The 17,807-nt window shown below is 39.3% G+C and overlaps 2 protein-coding genes and 1 non-coding gene across 6 annotated transcripts; 1 reads left to right on the top strand and 2 right to left on the bottom strand.

Moving 5' to 3' along the window:
- Positions 1-526: 526 nt before the first annotated feature.
- Positions 527-6,049, bottom strand: LOC111793411 (serine/threonine-protein phosphatase 5). 4 transcript variants are annotated; one of them, XM_087123557.1, is made up of 13 exons: positions 5,861-6,049; positions 4,888-5,056; positions 4,511-4,680; positions 4,352-4,423; positions 3,779-3,929; positions 3,269-3,377; positions 3,080-3,197; positions 2,598-2,745; positions 1,860-2,108; positions 1,551-1,676; positions 1,364-1,464; positions 1,003-1,077; positions 527-907 (listed from the first exon to the last, which is right to left on the bottom strand). In XM_087123557.1, exons 2-13 carry the CDS (start codon positions 4,964-4,966, stop codon positions 848-850), a joined length of 1,458 nt encoding a protein of 485 aa, XP_086979683.1. In that variant the 5' UTR covers positions 4,967-5,056; positions 5,861-6,049; the 3' UTR covers positions 527-847. The 4 variants fall into 4 exon arrangements, with proteins under 4 accessions (XP_086979683.1, XP_086979682.1, XP_086979684.1 ...); XM_087123556.1 differs by having other exon boundaries at positions 4,888-4,971; XM_087123558.1 differs by lacking the exon at positions 5,861-6,049 and adding an exon at positions 5,659-5,854.
- Positions 6,050-8,092: 2,043 nt separating this feature from the next.
- LOC111792628 (uncharacterized) lies at positions 8,093-17,669 on the top strand. Its single transcript, XM_087123102.1, has 5 exons — positions 8,093-8,499; positions 8,582-8,713; positions 10,991-11,171; positions 13,735-14,145; positions 14,904-17,669. The coding sequence occupies exons 1-5, from the start codon at positions 8,315-8,317 to the stop codon at positions 17,313-17,315; spliced, it is 3,321 nt and encodes a 1,106-aa protein (XP_086979228.1). The 5' UTR covers positions 8,093-8,314; the 3' UTR covers positions 17,316-17,669.
- LOC147792755 (small nucleolar RNA Z247) lies at positions 12,809-12,948 on the bottom strand. The gene has a single exon (XR_015420938.1). It is a non-coding gene; the product is annotated as a small nucleolar RNA Z247 (small nucleolar RNA).
- Positions 17,670-17,807: the final 138 nt, after the last annotated feature.

The following is a 17,807-nucleotide window of genomic DNA, read 5'->3' as shown; positions in this document are numbered from 1 at the left end:
TATGTGCTACAACTTGGTTCACTAATTCACTAACCGTTTTTAAATATTTTCTTGCTTTTAAAAACATTTTCTTGCTTTTTTAAAAGAAAGAAAAGGTTAACTTGATATTATTTATCAAAGTGGTCCGAAGTTTTTTGAGATGTTGAGTGAGTTACAAATAGTATGTGAAGTTATATGACTTGTGTTCGTGTTTAATCTTGATCAAGTACATGTTCCGAGTAGAGTTGTTTTGAAGTTGTTTATTAGACACTAATTTTTTAAACTTTAAATAACAAAATTGAGATCATTAGAGGGCGAGGAATGACGAAGGGGCTGAGGAGTTGTTCTCGAGGGGCAAGGAGAGTGGATGAGGTTTTATGGTTATAGATAGACTCGGGAAGAGGACGCATGGATATGGAGAAATGGCATTAAAGATCGGGCAATGGCTCCCCAAAGTCATTTGCCTCAAAACACGATCCTAGACTAAACCTTAGCGAACCATGTTCAAACACAAGGAAGAGTGTAGGAGAGGCTGAGGATCGGGTACTGTATGAACAAATGTTTCTCTCTTCCCACTTTGTAAACATACAATATGGAGTTTATATCAAAGAAATGTCCAACAAGAAAGCTATAGCACGAATACACAATTGACTTCGAAATACTATGGAAGGGTCAAAACAAAAGCCTAGAAGCTAAAAAATAATCCCCAACTAAACGGTTAGAAAGAGAGCGTTGAGGAGAAGCAGCATATCCACAAACAATCACATCACAACGGAACCTGCATTTTGTCAAAACTTGAAACCATATCTCTTCACCAGCTGCCTCGTGTAAACTGAAATGCATTGCGTTGAATTACTGCTTTGTCCAGTTATTGGAACATCTGAAGGAAGTTATTTGCATATGCCATTGGTTTCACGTCAGGATGCGGCTGCAATATCGATGAATGACAAATATGTAAAGGAATCCAAAAAAAAAAAAAGGTACTCCACAGGAAAGACCATATTAATAAAAATGAACACCCACCACTGCCGAGAAGGTTACAATGTTGGGCTTCAAATCTGGTGCTTCGAAGCGAATAAAAGCTCCTTTATTTCCCATCTGCAATGTCATTATGGCAAACCATCGGTACAAATTTTATAGGAAAAAAACATGAAAGAACTTGACTTTGGAAACAGAAAAGAAGAATCAGCACCTAAGCCCTAATGGGAGAAGAATTTAGTCTACTACTACTAAAAGCTGAAGTAATATGCTATTTTTCTTCTAAAACAATTAGTAATGTATGGATAATATTGCACCAACCAAGGAAAAAGAAATTACCTGATCACAATAATTGGGAGCAGAAAATACTGTAATAAGTTTTCCCAACCAAGGAAAAAGAAATTACCTGATCACAATAATTGGGAGCAGAAAATACTGTAATAAGTTTTCCATCATGCTCGATTTCATACCCTTCATCCTTGACTTCATGGGATCGCACAATTAAATCTGTCGAGTTATTGGTAGTTCATGTCATCAAAAACTGTTATCATTCTCAACCAAACATAATAGATACATAACTAGAAAACAGCTACCTAAGTTGTTCTCCTCCAAGAATCTTTTAGTGACATCTGCACCGAAGGCCAGACCTACACCACGTTTACTGGGTCCCCTCCCAGGATTAGGTTGCGGATCACTCCATAGGATTTCACACATTAATCCTGTTACACAAAAGTGACAGGAAAATTAAGAAATATTCAACTTAGGAATATAAGAACAATGATTTTTGTGCTCGAGAAAAACCATACTGACTTTTCAGGCATGTTTCTTTGTGCAGAAAATATGCATTAGAGTTTAGATGAGCAATAAAAGATTAAATAAAGAGATTAAATTATGCATCTCACCTTCCTCAGGGGGTTCGCAAAACCGATCTATTTCTCTGATTTCAGAGAGTTTTACCCCATCAACACTAAAAAGACCACCATGAGCCACGAAAACCTTCTCATTTAGAACATAAGCCAAAGGTAAAGAGCAAAATACTTCTGCAAATAGTTCCACAAACGTTTCATTCAACTTAGACCGAACTTCACCCTCAAAGCCATAGATCTTGTTCATGCTCTTGCTTTCGTGATTTCCTCTGGACAAATGCATAGCTGAAAGTAGACAAGTGATATAAAAAGTCATTGGATGAAAGAAAATTCACAGGACACAAGGGAGCAGTTGATGACTAAATAAAACCATATATGATCTGACAAAAAATTGTGATGGTGAAACAGTACAGTGCAAGCACATATAGGAACCTTTTAAGGAGATCAGACAATAACATTTGCAGTTTTACACTTAGTAAATCAAGTTAATTGTCGGGTTGAGATCCATAGAGCTTCATAATTAAATTGTTTTTACCTCTTCTGGATTTCGTGAAATTAAGTTCGACTAACATTCAGCTATAGTACAATCATGAAAAATTACAGCAATCAGAGCTCAGAGCTCAAGTTCCTTGCTTTCCAAGATTTTTCTTCCTTGGATATAAAGAACGACTTTCAAAATTGCTATAACCTGCCTTAGTGTCATAGGCTTGTAAAATTTTGCGGGAAGAAGTCCATCTAAGATTTACGGTGTAAAAATGTTTGGAGGAAATTCACCTGCTGGAGACATGCACTTGAATGCAAACAACGTGAGAATGACCTCCACAGAAAATGAACCTCTATCCACGAAGTCTCCATTAAAGAGGTATGGATTTTCATCTGATGGAAGCCCATTAAGCTCGAATATATTTAAGAGATCATAGAACTGCAGACATCATAAAAGGTATATTATGCAAGCATGCCTACCATCTACAATAAAACATAAACAAGAAATACAATAAGGAGATTCAAATAAAGGAAAAATACAACACAGCTGTATTATGAAAAAAGAGATCCCAATATTGTGCAACTCCATTGATGCGCAAGTATGGATAAGAAAAAAAAAAAAAAAAGGCAAGCAAAACTTTCGATGATCTAATTCCTTTTATCACTAAACTGTCCATTTGTGAACATAACTAGTATATTTAATGGCTCCACACATGCTCACCACTAGGACAGGTGATATCATAAGTACGTATATTAACTCAAAGAAACCTTACCTGACCATGTACATCACCACAAACAGTTAAATGTCTGCCCTCTGGGATGTTAACATCTACAAGAGATGGAAGGGCACGCAAGATTTCTCTGACTTGTAATACAATTTGGAATGCATATCTACAAAATCAATAGCAACATTAAAAGGCATATTCATGCCACTGATTAATGACGTCAATCATTGGACCTACCTCTTGTGCAAGCTTTTCTGGTTTTTAAAATCTTCAATCATTTTCTTCACAAAATCCAGTGTTACAACATCTCCTTCTATCTTTGCACCAGTATACTGTGGCTCAACATCTACAATTAAAGCATAAACGAGCCTTACTTCGTCACAAAGCAATTAATTTTTTGTAAAAAAGAAAACAAAAGGTCATAGAACAAGAAAAATGTGATTTAACATAATTATCTTAAATCAATAAGCAGAAAACTAAGAACAAAGAAAAAGGAAATTAAAATTGTAATTAGATGATCTCTTAATATCCATAACATTTGACCTACCACTGGGTCTTGCTAAAATTCAAGAGAATGGACTAGAGATTTACTTTTATTGTTAATCTTTAACAGAAGTTTAAAAGTTGATTAAATGGATAAAATGATAAAATGAGCCATTTCCTAAAATATGTGGGTGGATTCTTGGGGGGCTGGGGATCTAGTTGCACAAGCTGCAAGGTGAGAACATTTCACGTAAGAGAAATTACCGATTGCATGAAAATCAATGGAATCAGCCACTGAACGCCTCTGAGCTTCTGGTACTGCTATTGCTTCTTCGAACTTAAGCTTCATGACTGCCTTTTCACATTCCTTCAATTTCTTAGCAGCATCACGATCATTGGGACAGATCTTCTTGAGCTGGGCAACACAAAACAAATATGATCGAACGGTTGTATATATCAAATATTATATAAGTTGAAACTTGGAATTAAATTTGGGACGTCAGAAAGAAAGCAACAAAAACAGTTTAACCCTCTCCACCTCCTTAGTTTCCCAACAGCCACCAGTCCCACCATATTGAAAAAGAGAGAGATCAACGAATAACTTTTCAGAATAATGACTAAAACAGGTCAGACAACAATAAAAACTCCAACTGAAATTTCAGATGATTAAAAGGGAACAGACAGACAAATGAGAATAGCAATGCAATACAACTTGTATTCAGATGTTAAAAGCCAATAAGAGCCAATCGCAGCTTCCACCAATGACATGAGCCAAGGCTTCAAAACGAAGTGTCCCTTTGAGTACAAGAAAAGATGGTACAACTTGTGTCTTCGAACCTGTTGAAAATCTTTAAGTGCTTCTTTAAGTTTTCCCATAGCAAGAAAAGCTGCACCTCTCCTGTAATAACCCTGTCATAAAGAAAAATTTCAGAACGTGGTAAAAAGGATTGGAGAAGTGCATAAATGTGATATACACTGGCCAAATGTTGAGATTACTTTTGAATATTTAGGGTCAATTTCTATAGCCTTCGATGCATCCTGGATTGCGCTACCATATTCCTCCAATTTAATATGTGCAAATGCACGGTTTGCCCAGTATACAACATTCTGATCATTTAGCTCGATTGCTTGTGTATAAAGGTCAATTGCTTGAGCATATTTGTGGGCTGAAATCAAGTGAAAACAGTTCAGTACATAAGGAGCAACTTCCTACGGGTTGTAGACTTTTCTTCAACATAGACAACTGACTAAAATGCTGCCCACAGAATGTTCGTGCATTTTTGCGGGCGATACCTTGACATATTCACTAGAGAGGACACCACAAAAATGATTTAAGTTCAGCTACCTTCACTTTTTCAGGTACAAATGGTTACCTTTAAATGCTTCATTTGCTTGCGATTTGAGTTCTTCAGCACGAACGGCATCAGTTTTATCAGCTTCCATGACAGGCATAACCCCTACAGAGTAGAGAAAGCCACTATGATTTCTGGGTAAGAATTAATTTTACCATCCCCCTCATATATCTCCATCAACGTGGTCCATCTACTCCATAAAACACGAAAAGCGTAAATTTAATCAAATAATGCAAATGCATGTAGCAAAGATGGGCACCAGGAGAGAGAACAAAGCGTTGTAATTTATATGCAATAAAGTGGCTCCAATGTCTCTACCGTAGTAATTTTGTCCACCAAAGCCATGCAATAAAGCAGAACAAGAAGAGGCAATAACCGCGATTCTAAGGAAAAGCTAAGATTCATAAAAGTACAAGGCGAAAGTGAGTCTGGCATTCAAGATGTTTAGAGAGTTTCGGTCCTTCTGACGCCCGACGAAAAAGTTAAAAGCAAGGAAAAAAAATTGTATTTTTTTTTTTTTAAAAAAGAAAAACTTATCAGCAACGATAACACAGGATTGGTTATCCTAAAGATAATATAGGTAAATGCGAAGCCAAAGAAATTTGTTCAAGCGTCGATCATGTACGAGAGGGGAAAGAACCCCATTACTATTAGTACGTGTAGAAAGCCATCTCATGCGTTCGTAGTGTAAACCATACTAAAGAATCCATTCCTCGCGAAGGGAGCTTCCATTAAACTATAAAACAAACAGCGTAGAGGAATCGTAGAAAAAGGAAACAAAAAAGAACACACCACAAAACGCTTTGGATTCAACTATAACAGAGTAATTGAATCCGATGTTCTCAATCAGATGCCCCACCAAGTAACGCGAGGTAGGCAGTAGCTAGAGTATTGAATGATGGGGTTGGAGAAACTTTATTCGATTTCCCGGGAATCAAACAAACACATGAAAGCGAAGTAGCAAAGAGAGTGAATGAAGGAAAGATTTATAGACCTGAGAAGAAATGGTCGATCCAGTCAGGAGGCAGAGAGAGGGAGAGAGAGAGCGCGGTTTAGGGAGTGGAATGAAGTGAAGTGGAAGAAGGAGAGTGAGGTTGAGACAGCCCTAATTCAGAGAAATTGTGTAATTCATGTTTAAAATTGAAATGATGAGCAGTTGAGAGAGAACTACAGAGAAGATTCCCCCCCCCCCCCCCCCCCCCCCCCCCAAATTCTGTGGAAATTTCTACAAATACAACAAATCAAAATATTTAGTATTTATATAATAAAACTTATATTGCCTACCATTAAATAATGTTTAAAAGTTTTTTTTTTTTTTTTTTTTTTAAAAAAAAACAAAATATTTAGTTCTCGCCTATTCCGATAAGCTCGGACTCAAATAGAATAGGATCATGAGCGTTCCAACTTTTAGATGTCATATTTTAGCCTACAACTTCTAGTGAATCTTTAATTTCCGTTCATGAACAACATTTTTTAGGGCAAGTAGTTTGAGAGTGACAATAATCGTCGACGTTGAGCTACCATCGCTTTGTCGGGTGTAAATTTGGTGTAGATAATACAATATGCAAAAATATTTATAAAATTAGTATAATTTTTTCTGTCGTTTTTTTTTTTTCATTTTTTTTTTTTTTTTTTTTTTTATAGATTTGAAATTATAAATGATTAAAAGGCATCAAGTATACAATCTACTAAATTGACGAGCTATTTGGGCTTCAGAATTCGGCCCACTGGGCCGAGTCTCAAGTTTAAGGGTCAAACTAGATAAATGGGCTGGACTATTATGTGAAATTAAAATTAATATATAAACAATTTTCAATTAAATAAATCACACTCTAATTTAAATACTACCTAAATAATTAAATTATATTAATTAAAAGCTTTAACATCCAAAATCGTCGGGAAAAAAAATTAAAATTAAATTATATTGAAACCATACGAACCACGTTAATAACGACTAATATTTTATTATCATATGATGACAGATGGTCACACATGTTCCGTATTGATTTTATATGATGACATGGACATACATGTTCCGCCACCATATTGACACATGTGCATGAGGTATCACACGTGGACATCATACATTTATAATATGCAGCTTATGCATGGTGGCGAGAATGACAAGAAACCACGTGGATGCGATTAGTTTAACGTTGTTGATGTAAGGAGAATAAACAAATAAAAAAATAATATATTAAAATAATATTTGATGGCCGTCAATGGATTATCAAATCTTGATTCAGTTGAAGTGAATCTTAAGATGAATTAATTATCAATTAAATGTTATTTTCTTTTTGTTATTATATTAACAATATTTTAGAAACATAAGAGTTTGTGGTTGGAGGTTCAAATTTGAGAGTTAATGATCCTCACCTTCTGTTCCATCTCTCCCAAGTTACTAAAATTATTTGAGTTTTAGCATGTTTTGTTCTCGCTCGTATATTTTCTACTGGAGTTTCTAAAAGGTCATCAATGGATTTTCTTTAAATCAAACATGCTTAACTTTGACAATATACTTCTAGTTTAATAGATACGATTCGTTTAAATCTTTATCCATTGATCAAACAATTTCATGCAAGTTGATCATTCACGAGTTGTTCTTAATCACAACTAGGTTAAAGATCTGTTTCACCTCTGTGATTACATTTTTGCACCTTAAGTACTATTGATTCTCAAATGAACAATTCGTTTATGATAAAATCATGATAAAATCATAAACTAAGTCTCTCGAACCAATAAATCGCGAAAAAGTCTCGAACTCAGTACACTTAAGAAAACTACTTATTTACTTTTCATGTATGATAAGAATTGAATTGTATCTTCTTTCTGTTTGGTAAAGTTTTCAAAATAACCGGTCATCTCATTCATGCAAATCAAAATATGAACCCTCACAAGTAGACGTTTATATTTCACTCGAGATTAAGATCAAATTGCATAAGATCATTTTGAGAATCATTTATAAAAAGAGATTATATATTTATAAATTATATTATTTTAGTCTGGTACAAACTCATACCTATGCTTCTACCTAAATGATTTCATTTAGATGAAATTGTGATAAACGTGATTAAGACAGAGAGAGAGAGAGAGAGATTGTGATGAGAAACTACAAAAGCTTAAGTAGACAGAAAGAGAGAGAGTGGGTGAAGTGTCATAATCATGATGGTTTTGTGTCGTTGTTGTTGTTATTCTTTTGTTACCAAAATGTAGACACAACAAAACAGCAGCTCATCCCATCAAAAACTGGATGATGCGGCGGGAGAAGGAAATGGAATGTGCAGCACCAGAATCTTTGTTCTAAAATGGCGACTGGACCATTTTCTTGCTTTCTTTCCAAAAGAAGACAAAAGTTTTGTAGGCGTAGGCTTCCCCTCTCATATGTCGCTGTCTGTCATAAACTTCAGGGACAACCAGAGATCCATTCTTTCTATTTCTTTCGTTAATAATGTATGAAAATAAACTCTCTCTTTCTCTTCAACCTCTTCCGGAAATTCATCATCCATTTCTCATCCTTTTCCAAATTAAAACCCAACCCTTTTCACAAATTTCAATCTTCTCACTTGGGTCTCTCTCCGTTTCGCATTTGGATGTGAAAATCATGGCCTTTCCGCCCTCTACTTTCTCCATTCGGTAAGTTCCTGACGTCTTAACTGCTGTGTGATGCATCACTGTTCAAGTTTTGAAATGGGTTTGTTTTGTTTTTGATTCTTAGAGAGTATGCTTTGGAAATGAGAGGGAAGGATTTGACGAGACGAAGTTGGCCGTTTAGTGAGAAGGTGAAGGAAGAAGTGGCTGAAGCTCTGCTGCCACCAATTTCCGTTGCGAAATTCCGTTGGTGGTCTCTGTTAGACGAACACGACTCTCCACAATGGTATGATATTGTCCACTTTGAGCATAAGCTCTCATGGCTTTGCTTTGGGTTTCCCCAAAAGGCCTCACACCAATGGAGTTAGCATTCCTCACTTATAAACCCATGATCATTCCCTAAATTAGTCGATGTGGGACTTCCATCATCCAACACCTCAAATTAGTCGATGTGGGACTTCCATCATCCAACACCTCCCCTCGAACAAAGTGCGCCTCCCCTTAATCGAGGCTCGACTCCTTTGGAGTCTTAGTCATTTTTGACTGCCTTCGAGGAGGGGCTTGACTCCTTTTCTTTAGGAGTTCTTTGTTCGATATTTGAGGATTTGAGGATTTACCAATTTATTGGCACGACTAAGTTTAGGGCATGGCTCTGATACCATGTTAGATTGAATGGCACGATGACCTATATGGGTCACGACCTCATGTATTTATAGATGCGTATAATGAAGATTACATTCCAAATCTATGATTTGGTAACAAACCATAAAATCATAGATTTGGTAACAAACCCTTCAAATCATAAACTAGTAAATCTTAGACTATTTTAGTATATACAGTTATGATCTATTTTAGGTTTAACACCCCCCCTCAATCTGGACGATGTACTACTAAGTTCAGATTGCGCCTAAAATAGCTAAAAGAAGGAGCTGGCAGTGGCTTTGTCATGATATCGGCGAGCTGATCCTTGGAAGATATGAGTCGAACATCAAGCTGACGAGTCGATACTCGTTCACGAACGAAGTGATAATCAACCTCAACATGCTTCGTCCGTCGATGAAAGATTGGATTGGCGGATAGGTAGGTGGCACCAATGTTGTCACACCATAGGCTAGGCGCTCGCGCTTGCGAGATCCCGAGCTCACGCAAGAGAACTTGGATCCAAATTAATTCGGCAGTGGCATCAGCAACCGCCTTATATTCGGCTTCCGTACTAGAACGAGAAACTGTCGATTGTTTCCTCGAACTCCAAGAGATAAGATTGCCACCAAAGAAGATCACATAGCCTCCAGTGCTTCGACGATCATCAGGATTCCCAGCCCAATCAGCATCTGAAAAGGCACTCAACAAATCAGTGCTGGACTTTGTAAGACACAAACCCATATCAATAGTGTCATGTAGATAACGGAGAATTCGTTTGACTGCCGCCCAATGTATAGAAGTCGGAGAGGACATGAACTGACACACTCTGTTGACACAGAAGGATATATCAGGACGTGTCAGAGACAAATATTGGAGAGCACCAACGACACTTCGATAGCGAGTAGTATCCTCAGGTGAGAGCTTTTCACCACCATTCAATAACAACTTCTCACTGGGAAGCATAGGTGTGGGCACACCTTTGGAGGTGAGCATATTGGTTCTGGCTAATAAATCTCGAATGTATTTATGTTGTGTCAGAATAAGTCCACTAGAAGTATGGCGGACCTCAATCCCAAGAAAATAACTCAAAATACCAAGATCCTTGACGGCAAAATCATCCTGAAGCTGTGTAAGAAGTTTCTCAGTAGCCGTAGAAGATGAGCTGATGATAATAATATCATCAACGTAGATGAGAATATACATCTGAATGCCCGTTTTGTTAAAAATAAAAAGAGAGACATCAGCCTTTGAAGGTGTAAAATCCAGCTGTAATAGTTTGGAGCTAAGGCGAGAAAACCAGGCACGCGGAGCTTGTTTAAGGCCATAAAGCGACTTATCCAGCTTGCAGAGATAACCAGGGTGTTGAGAATCCACAAATCCAGGGGGCTGCTTCATATAAACATCTTCATTAAGAAGGCCATGAAGAAAAGCATTTTGAATATCAATCTGCCGAATAGCCCAACCACGAGAAATAGCAAGAGATAATAAGAGCCGAATGGTAGTGGGCTTAACAACTGGACTAAAGGTATCATCATAATCGACGCCATACTGCTGTTTAAAACCTTTAGCAACCAGGCGTGCTTTGTAGCGATCAATAGAGCCATCTGGCTTTTGTTTGAGTTTGAAAACCCATTTGCAATCAATAACGTTAAGACCAGCACGAGGAGGAACTAAGTGCCATGTCTTATTTTTTTGAAGTGCCTGAAATTCATCATTCATTGCCTGACGCCAGAGGGGATGCTCCATAGCAGTAATATGTGAAGTAGGTTCAGAGGCAGAAGACCGAGCTACAAGATATGTTACTGTTCCATCTGTACGCACCTTGGGTTTCTTGATATTGTGCTTCAATCGAGTACCATACGGATGAGTAGTAGGTGCAGAATCCACATTTGAGGGGACGGCCGTATCAGCCGTTGCGAGGGGAGCAACCGATGCTACAGCAGTTGGTTGACCAACGGCCGAGGATTCGACCGGGCATTGCGCAATATCATCTGCTGGCGGAGAAGCCGATGCCTCAATCATTGGCGGAACAACCAACGCCGATTCGAATGGCAGCGACGCGGAGGATTGTTGCGGCAATTCCGAAGCTGATGTAGACACCAAATTTTCTGCATCCAAAGAGTTAGTAGGCCCAGACATATGCATGTGATCATTCTCCAAATTAGTACTGCTATTACCCAAATGCAAGGTGCACAAATCAGGGGCATTATGCGTCGACTGCATGATTGGGGAAGAATTAGGTGAGGCTCTCTTGAATGGAAAAACATTTTCATCAAATATGACATCTCTAGACATATAGACACGACCAGAATCGGTGTCAAGACACTTATACCCTTTATGTGAAGAACTGTAGCCTAGAAAGACACATTCCTTTGATCGAAAAGAGAGCTTTTGTTTGTTATAAGGACGAAGATGAGGCCAACAAGCACACCCAAAAATTTTTAATAAGGAGTAATTTGGTGGGGTATGAAAAAGAAGCTCTAAGGGGCATTTTTTATCGATGACACGAGTAGGAAGACGATTGATGAGATATGTGGCTGTAAGAAACGCGTCGTCCCAAAATTTAATAGGTACATGAGCATGAGCTAGAAGGGCTAGGCCAGTTTCAACAATATGACGATGCTTGCGTTCAGCAGACCCATTTTGTTGATGTGTGTGAGGGCACGAAACACGATGACCAATTCCAAGGGAACGAAAAAATGTGTTGTGAATTTTCTGATATTCCCCACCCCAATCAGATTGAACCCACTTGATTTTAGTATCTAGGAGGCGCTCAACATGAGCTTGGAATTGCAAAAATATACGAGGAGCTTCTGTACGATCATGCATCAAATAGATCCACGAAAATTTACTGAAATCATCAATGAAACTAATATAATATTTAAAACCCCCAACAGATGGAGGTGCAGGGCCCCAAACATCCGAAAAAATAAGTTCCAAAGGTGACGAAGACCTATGGGAAAAACTAGTATATGGTAATCGATGACTCTTTGCTAACTGACACGCATTACAAACTGACAAAGATGACTCACTAGCACACGAAATATTATTTAGACGCAAAATGGATTTTATTACTTGAGATGAAGGATGTCCAAGACGAGCATGCCATTGGGCGTGAGTAGTAGATCTGCTCACCAAGGCGTGCTTGAGATTATCGACATCGGATGACTTAATAGGATAAAGACCAGATTCACACCTCCCATTTAGGAGACTTTTCCTCGACTGTCGATCCTTTATAGAAAAATGCCAAGGATGGAATTCAAAAAATACGTCATTATCACGAGAAAATTTATGAACAGAAAGAAGATGTTTGGAAATTTCAGGCACATGCAAAATATTACGCAACGCAAGAGGACGAGTAGCAGTATTAATTAGAGAATGACCAGTATGCAAAACACGCAAACCTGCTCCATTGCCGACTTGAACTTGTTCACCTCCATGATAACGTTCACGCACAGCGAGACGATCCAGGTCACTGGTGATATGGTCCGTAGCGCCTGTGTCGCTGTACCAATTTGGGTCAATCTTGTAAGAGGAAGTAGCCGCCAGTGCCGTAGGAGGAGCAGAAGAAGGACGAGAGGGTGCATAACCTTGAGAACGACCACGACCGCGATCCCTACGCCCACGATTCTTCTGCTGACCACCACGACTAGCATAATTGGCAGAAGATCCAAGATTTAACTGAAGTTCAGCCTGGTGTTGTAGTTGGCGAGCTTCATACGTCATTAGATGTGCAAACACATCATCAAGGGTGAGGGCTTCACTCTTGGTAGTCATTGAGGTGACGAAGGGATCATAGTCAGGGCCAAGACCAGCGAGAAGATACGCGATCACATCATCATCCTGCAAGGCAGAGCCGGCGGCGGCCAGCTCGGTGGCTAGCCCTTTGATCTTGCAAAAATAATTTGCAGCAGATTGATCTCGTTTCTTGGACGTGGCAAGCTCAACACGAATCTGAGTAGTGCGAGCACGAGTTGACGATGAAAACATCCGCTGCAGGGTATCCCACGCCTCCTTGGACGTAGTAGCGGCAACCACATCATGAAGAATCTCCTCAGACATGGAGGAGAGAAGGCCGCTAAGGACTTGTTGATCCTGATCATACCACTGATTATAGGCCGGATTAGAGACCAGCTCAGCACCAGCAGCAGTTGAGGAAGGGATCAGCTTGGCAGGTGCAACATTGGTGCCATCGAGGTAGCCCATAAGCTTCGTACTCCGTAGGTAGGGGAGGAGCTGGGCACGCCATATGATGAAGTTGTTTTTGGTTAGACGAATTGTGACAACATGGTGTAGAGGGATTGGATATTGTTTAAGGCCAAAAGTCGCCATGGTAGTTGAGACGGTGTTGGAGATGGTGGATGGAGAGGAGGAAGAAGACATGGCGAGGAGTTTAAAAAATAAACCTTGGCTCTGATACCATGTTAGACGAACACGACTCTCCACAATGGTATGATATTGTCCACTTTGAGCATAAGCTCTCATGGCTTTGCTTTGGGTTTCCCCAAAAGGCCTCACACCAATGGAGTTAGCATTCCTCACTTATAAACCCATGATCATTCCCTAAATTAGTCGATGTGGGACTTCCATCATCCAACACCTCAAATTAGTCGATGTGGGACTTCCATCATCCAACAGTCTCAAGAGCTGCAGATTCTGAAATCGAATAAAGTAGTAGAGGATATTAAAGTGGAGAAAACTTGTCCTGTTTGTGGAGTCTTTGTTACAGCTACGGTGAACGCAATGAGCGCACATATTGATAGTTGTTTAGCTCCAACAACCAAGGAAAAAAGAAAAAACAAAGCAGCAGCAGCAGCAGCAGCAGGGTTTTTGAAGGCAAAATCAAGACCCCCAAAAAAGCGATCAATAGCCGAGATTTTCGCAGTGGCTCCGCCAGTAGAAGCAATGATTATGGTTAATGATTGTGAGGGAGAAAAAGTGGGTGGGAAACAAAGCAATGGAGACAAGCTCAAAGCGACATCGCTGGCTAGGACTCTTGTCTCCGCTATGAAGACAATGAAGGCCAACAACAACAACAACAAAAATAAGGTATGTGATTCTGTTTTCTGGGTTTAATTCAAACGGTGTGAAGGGGAAAACTGTAGATTTTAATAGGCTCTACGCTCTCTCTCTGCTCATAATTACTGCTGGAAAAAGCTGGTGAAGAGACTGCATTAGCTTGGAGAGTAAAAGAAAGAGAAAAAAGGGACTACAAGACGAGTTTGAATAGTTTGTGAAGGGTTTATGTGAGGTTATTATGGGTGTATGTCTGTGTGGGTGGTAGTGCTCCACCTGCTGCAAGGGTACGGCCCTTGGCAGGGACTCACTTTATTTGGTTCGACAGTTTATGTCCTTAGTTTAACCAATGTATCCTAGGTTAACCATGCTGCATTTTTTCACCTCTTTTTGACCCATTTCCAATCCAACAAATGAATTTGGTTCATGATTAGTGGAAAAACATCTTTACTTGAAGTGGGTTTTACTTTGGGGTACTTATAATGGAATGTTGTGGATAAGAGAGTTGAGAAGACAATCTTTAAGAATAGAGCATTTCATTATTTGCTGTTCATTAAGGGCCCTCCTCAGATTCCTCACCAGTCCTTTTCTGCACAATATTCTTTTATATCACATGACCCAATAGGATTAAAATTTTATGTGCTCAAGATACTACAAGTTTGATGCGTTCCTTTTGTGTATATATATTTATGTTTTGACTGTTCAGTTTGAGAGCCTAACTTGATGAAATACCACAGAAAAAGCTTATAATCTTTATATTTACTTCTGCAATAATTTTCACTTGGACATAGGAGGGCCACAGAAATCACAAGGATGTTTCGGTCTGTTGTAAGAAACCTTGTTTTAAACGAGCGTCGAGACAAAAAATGCAAAAACCAGTTAAGAAGTCCAATGTAGTTGCCAAGCAACAGAGGGCAGTGCCTCCAATTAGGAGCATTTTGAAGCACAGTGTAACAACTTCTTCATCCATCAACTTCAAATGCAGCGATCAAGTGATTAATAATGGCAGTCGAAAGTCCGATCGGCGCGTTAGCTTCTCGGATAAGAATGATGTTCTTGGTCCAAGCACTACCTGTGTACAAACTGGTGGCAGTCCATTTCAAGACTCAGAGGGAAACACTAATTCAGGGGAAAGTAATAAAGGAGTTGATTCGATGGAGGTTGGCATAAACGACGATAGATCTCATCCTTGTTGGGACGGTGTGAATTATTCGGCCGAGAAGTCAATATCAGTAAATCGGGTTATTCCTCATGAAAATAGTTTGCATTTGTTTGATCATCCTCAGAAGCTGCCATCAGTACATTCTGCCATTCCTGCTCTATTAGCTGCACAAGAAGAAAGGCAATATGGGCATGAAGCGCATTCTTTCTGTGGAAAATCAGTTGACTATTTGATAAATCCTATGAATGGAGCAGCTGCCTTAAGTGAAAATGCAGCTGGTGGCAGATTTCTTAACTTGGCTGAATCTTCTGCTAAGGACACTCGATCCAGCTTTCCGAACTGGGAGCAAAGTACGGTCGCCTACAAAGAGAAGGGCGTGAATGATGGATTGTTCTGCCTGCCATTGAACTCAAAGGGTGAGCTGATACAACTAAATTCAGGGTTGATTAATGAGTTTGATCAAATGAATGAAACCAGTAACACTATGGTGTGTTCTAGCAGGATACCGGTATGCGGTCTCGTCCTGCCAAGAAGCGCTCGGGATTGTTTCATAGATAATGAAAAACTCCTTGTGGACACTGAACTTACAGGAAACCAGTTGAGTTTATTTCCATTGCATAGTAATATGCAAGAAAATCAAAGATATTTGTCAGCTGGATTGGATGTCACTGAGCCTGGAATTTCAAGAACAGCTGATATTAGACTGCAGAACTCAGAAAGGGGAACAGAATCTGGAAGGTTTTTTCACTCAAACTTGATGGATCCTCCATTTAATCCTGAAAATTCAAGTAGCTTGTTGCCGAATCCCGCTCGACAAACGATGCGGCTGATGGGAAAAGATGTAGCTGTTGTTGTAGAACCTGAGGTCATAAACTTTCGGAAGAACACAACCTTATTTGAGAACTGCCTAACCAATTCTATCCAAGAGAATCCCATGAGAAAAAGAAACTTTCTGGAAGATACACTGTTTTATCCTGCAGGCTTTCATAGCAATCAAGTGGCACAAAGAAGCTTATTGCCAAATGCTCCACAAGGTAGGTACCCCCATCCGTGTGCCGATCGAAAAAACAGTATAATGTATCACAGATCCGACTCTGTCATCAACTTAAACGAAAGGTTCAACAACATCCATAGCTTTTCACCTTTGCCGACCGATCAAGCCTTCGCTATGGCACCGAACTTTGAAGCACCCTTTTTTTCTGGTTCTCAAGCAGTAAGGCTTAGTGCACAGCCATCAACATTTTCTACTTCTTTTGAACTTGGTTTCAATCAGAACAATCTACATCCAGCAGAATTAGGAAACATCAACTTCCCTTTCTTGCAGCCAGGTGATGAAAATCATGTCCAGCATCCTAGGTTTCACAGCTCTAAGAGCCTTCCCCCATGGATGTTACACGGTCACAAACGGGAAGACGTGCTGACTGCAAGCTCAAAACTCGCTGACATAAATGGATACTATTATCCATTCATTTCTTCTTGTGCTGATGTTCTCAGTAGTCCTTCTGCTCATCACCTGAACGAGGCTACATATCCTCGCAGTACAATGCCATCTCACTTACAGATGAAGAATATACCTGTCTCAACATCTTTTCATCAACCAATATCTATTTCTCCTCGAGTTCACTCACCATCCATTAGAACGAGCTATGAAGACAGATTGAAGTTCAAGAGTTTAGAAATGAACAATGCCGGGGTTCTGCCACGGTGGACACGAGGCGAACTCATTAATGATGTGCAATCTAACCCGGGGACGACCGCGAAAATCATTGCTAACTGGGACAAAGCTGTTAATTCAGCAGGAAATATGTCAAATATGAGTCAAAGTGATGGAATAGTGAATGAAGCTCCTAAAGTCGAATGTATGGCAAGAACAGGCCCCATTAAGTTAACAGCAGGAGCAAAACACATACTGAAACCAAGTCAGAGTATGGATTTAGAGTATAGTAAGCCGACCTATTCAACAGTTCCTTCTGCTGGCTTAGCTCAGTGTGTAAGCTTGGTAGAATCTCAGAAGAAGTCAACTAAAGTATACAGTTTTTGAAGTAAGCATTGTAGTTTATCTTGTAATTATTTGCTAAATCTAACTCTAATCTACTTTGGCTGATATAAGAAAATGATATTATCCTTATAACCTCTGACACGACAGTTATTGTCGACCCATCGTATTCACCAAGCGAATGCCAGTTTTTCGGTACGTGAAAGCATGTTATCACGAACCGGAACTAGTGACACGATTGTGATATATATGATGCTCAGGTCTTGGTCTTGGTTTCTTACCGTAAGCTTTAGATCAAGTCGCTTTACAAGGTTCGTGATAACATGCTCGTTATGTATCGTTGTCCGCTTCCCGATTATTAAAATGTGTCTGCTAGGAAAAGGTTTCCACACCTTTATAAGATATGCTTTGTTCTCTTCTCCAACCAGCGAGAGATCTCACACAAGGTCTTTTACACAACAAAATTACACAAAGGTTAAGATTCACCGTTTAAAGACATCTTGTTTTATATAATTAGCCCCCTACTTTGTATAACCA

This window comes from Cucurbita pepo, chromosome 4, assembly GCF_057944985.1.
Source record: "Cucurbita pepo subsp. pepo isolate OVF chromosome 4, ASM5794498v1, whole genome shotgun sequence".
NCBI classification, from domain to species: Eukaryota; Viridiplantae; Streptophyta; class Magnoliopsida; order Cucurbitales; family Cucurbitaceae; genus Cucurbita; species Cucurbita pepo.
The sequence above is the reverse complement of the archived record's forward strand: the minus strand, read 5'-3'. Positions and strand labels throughout refer to the sequence as shown.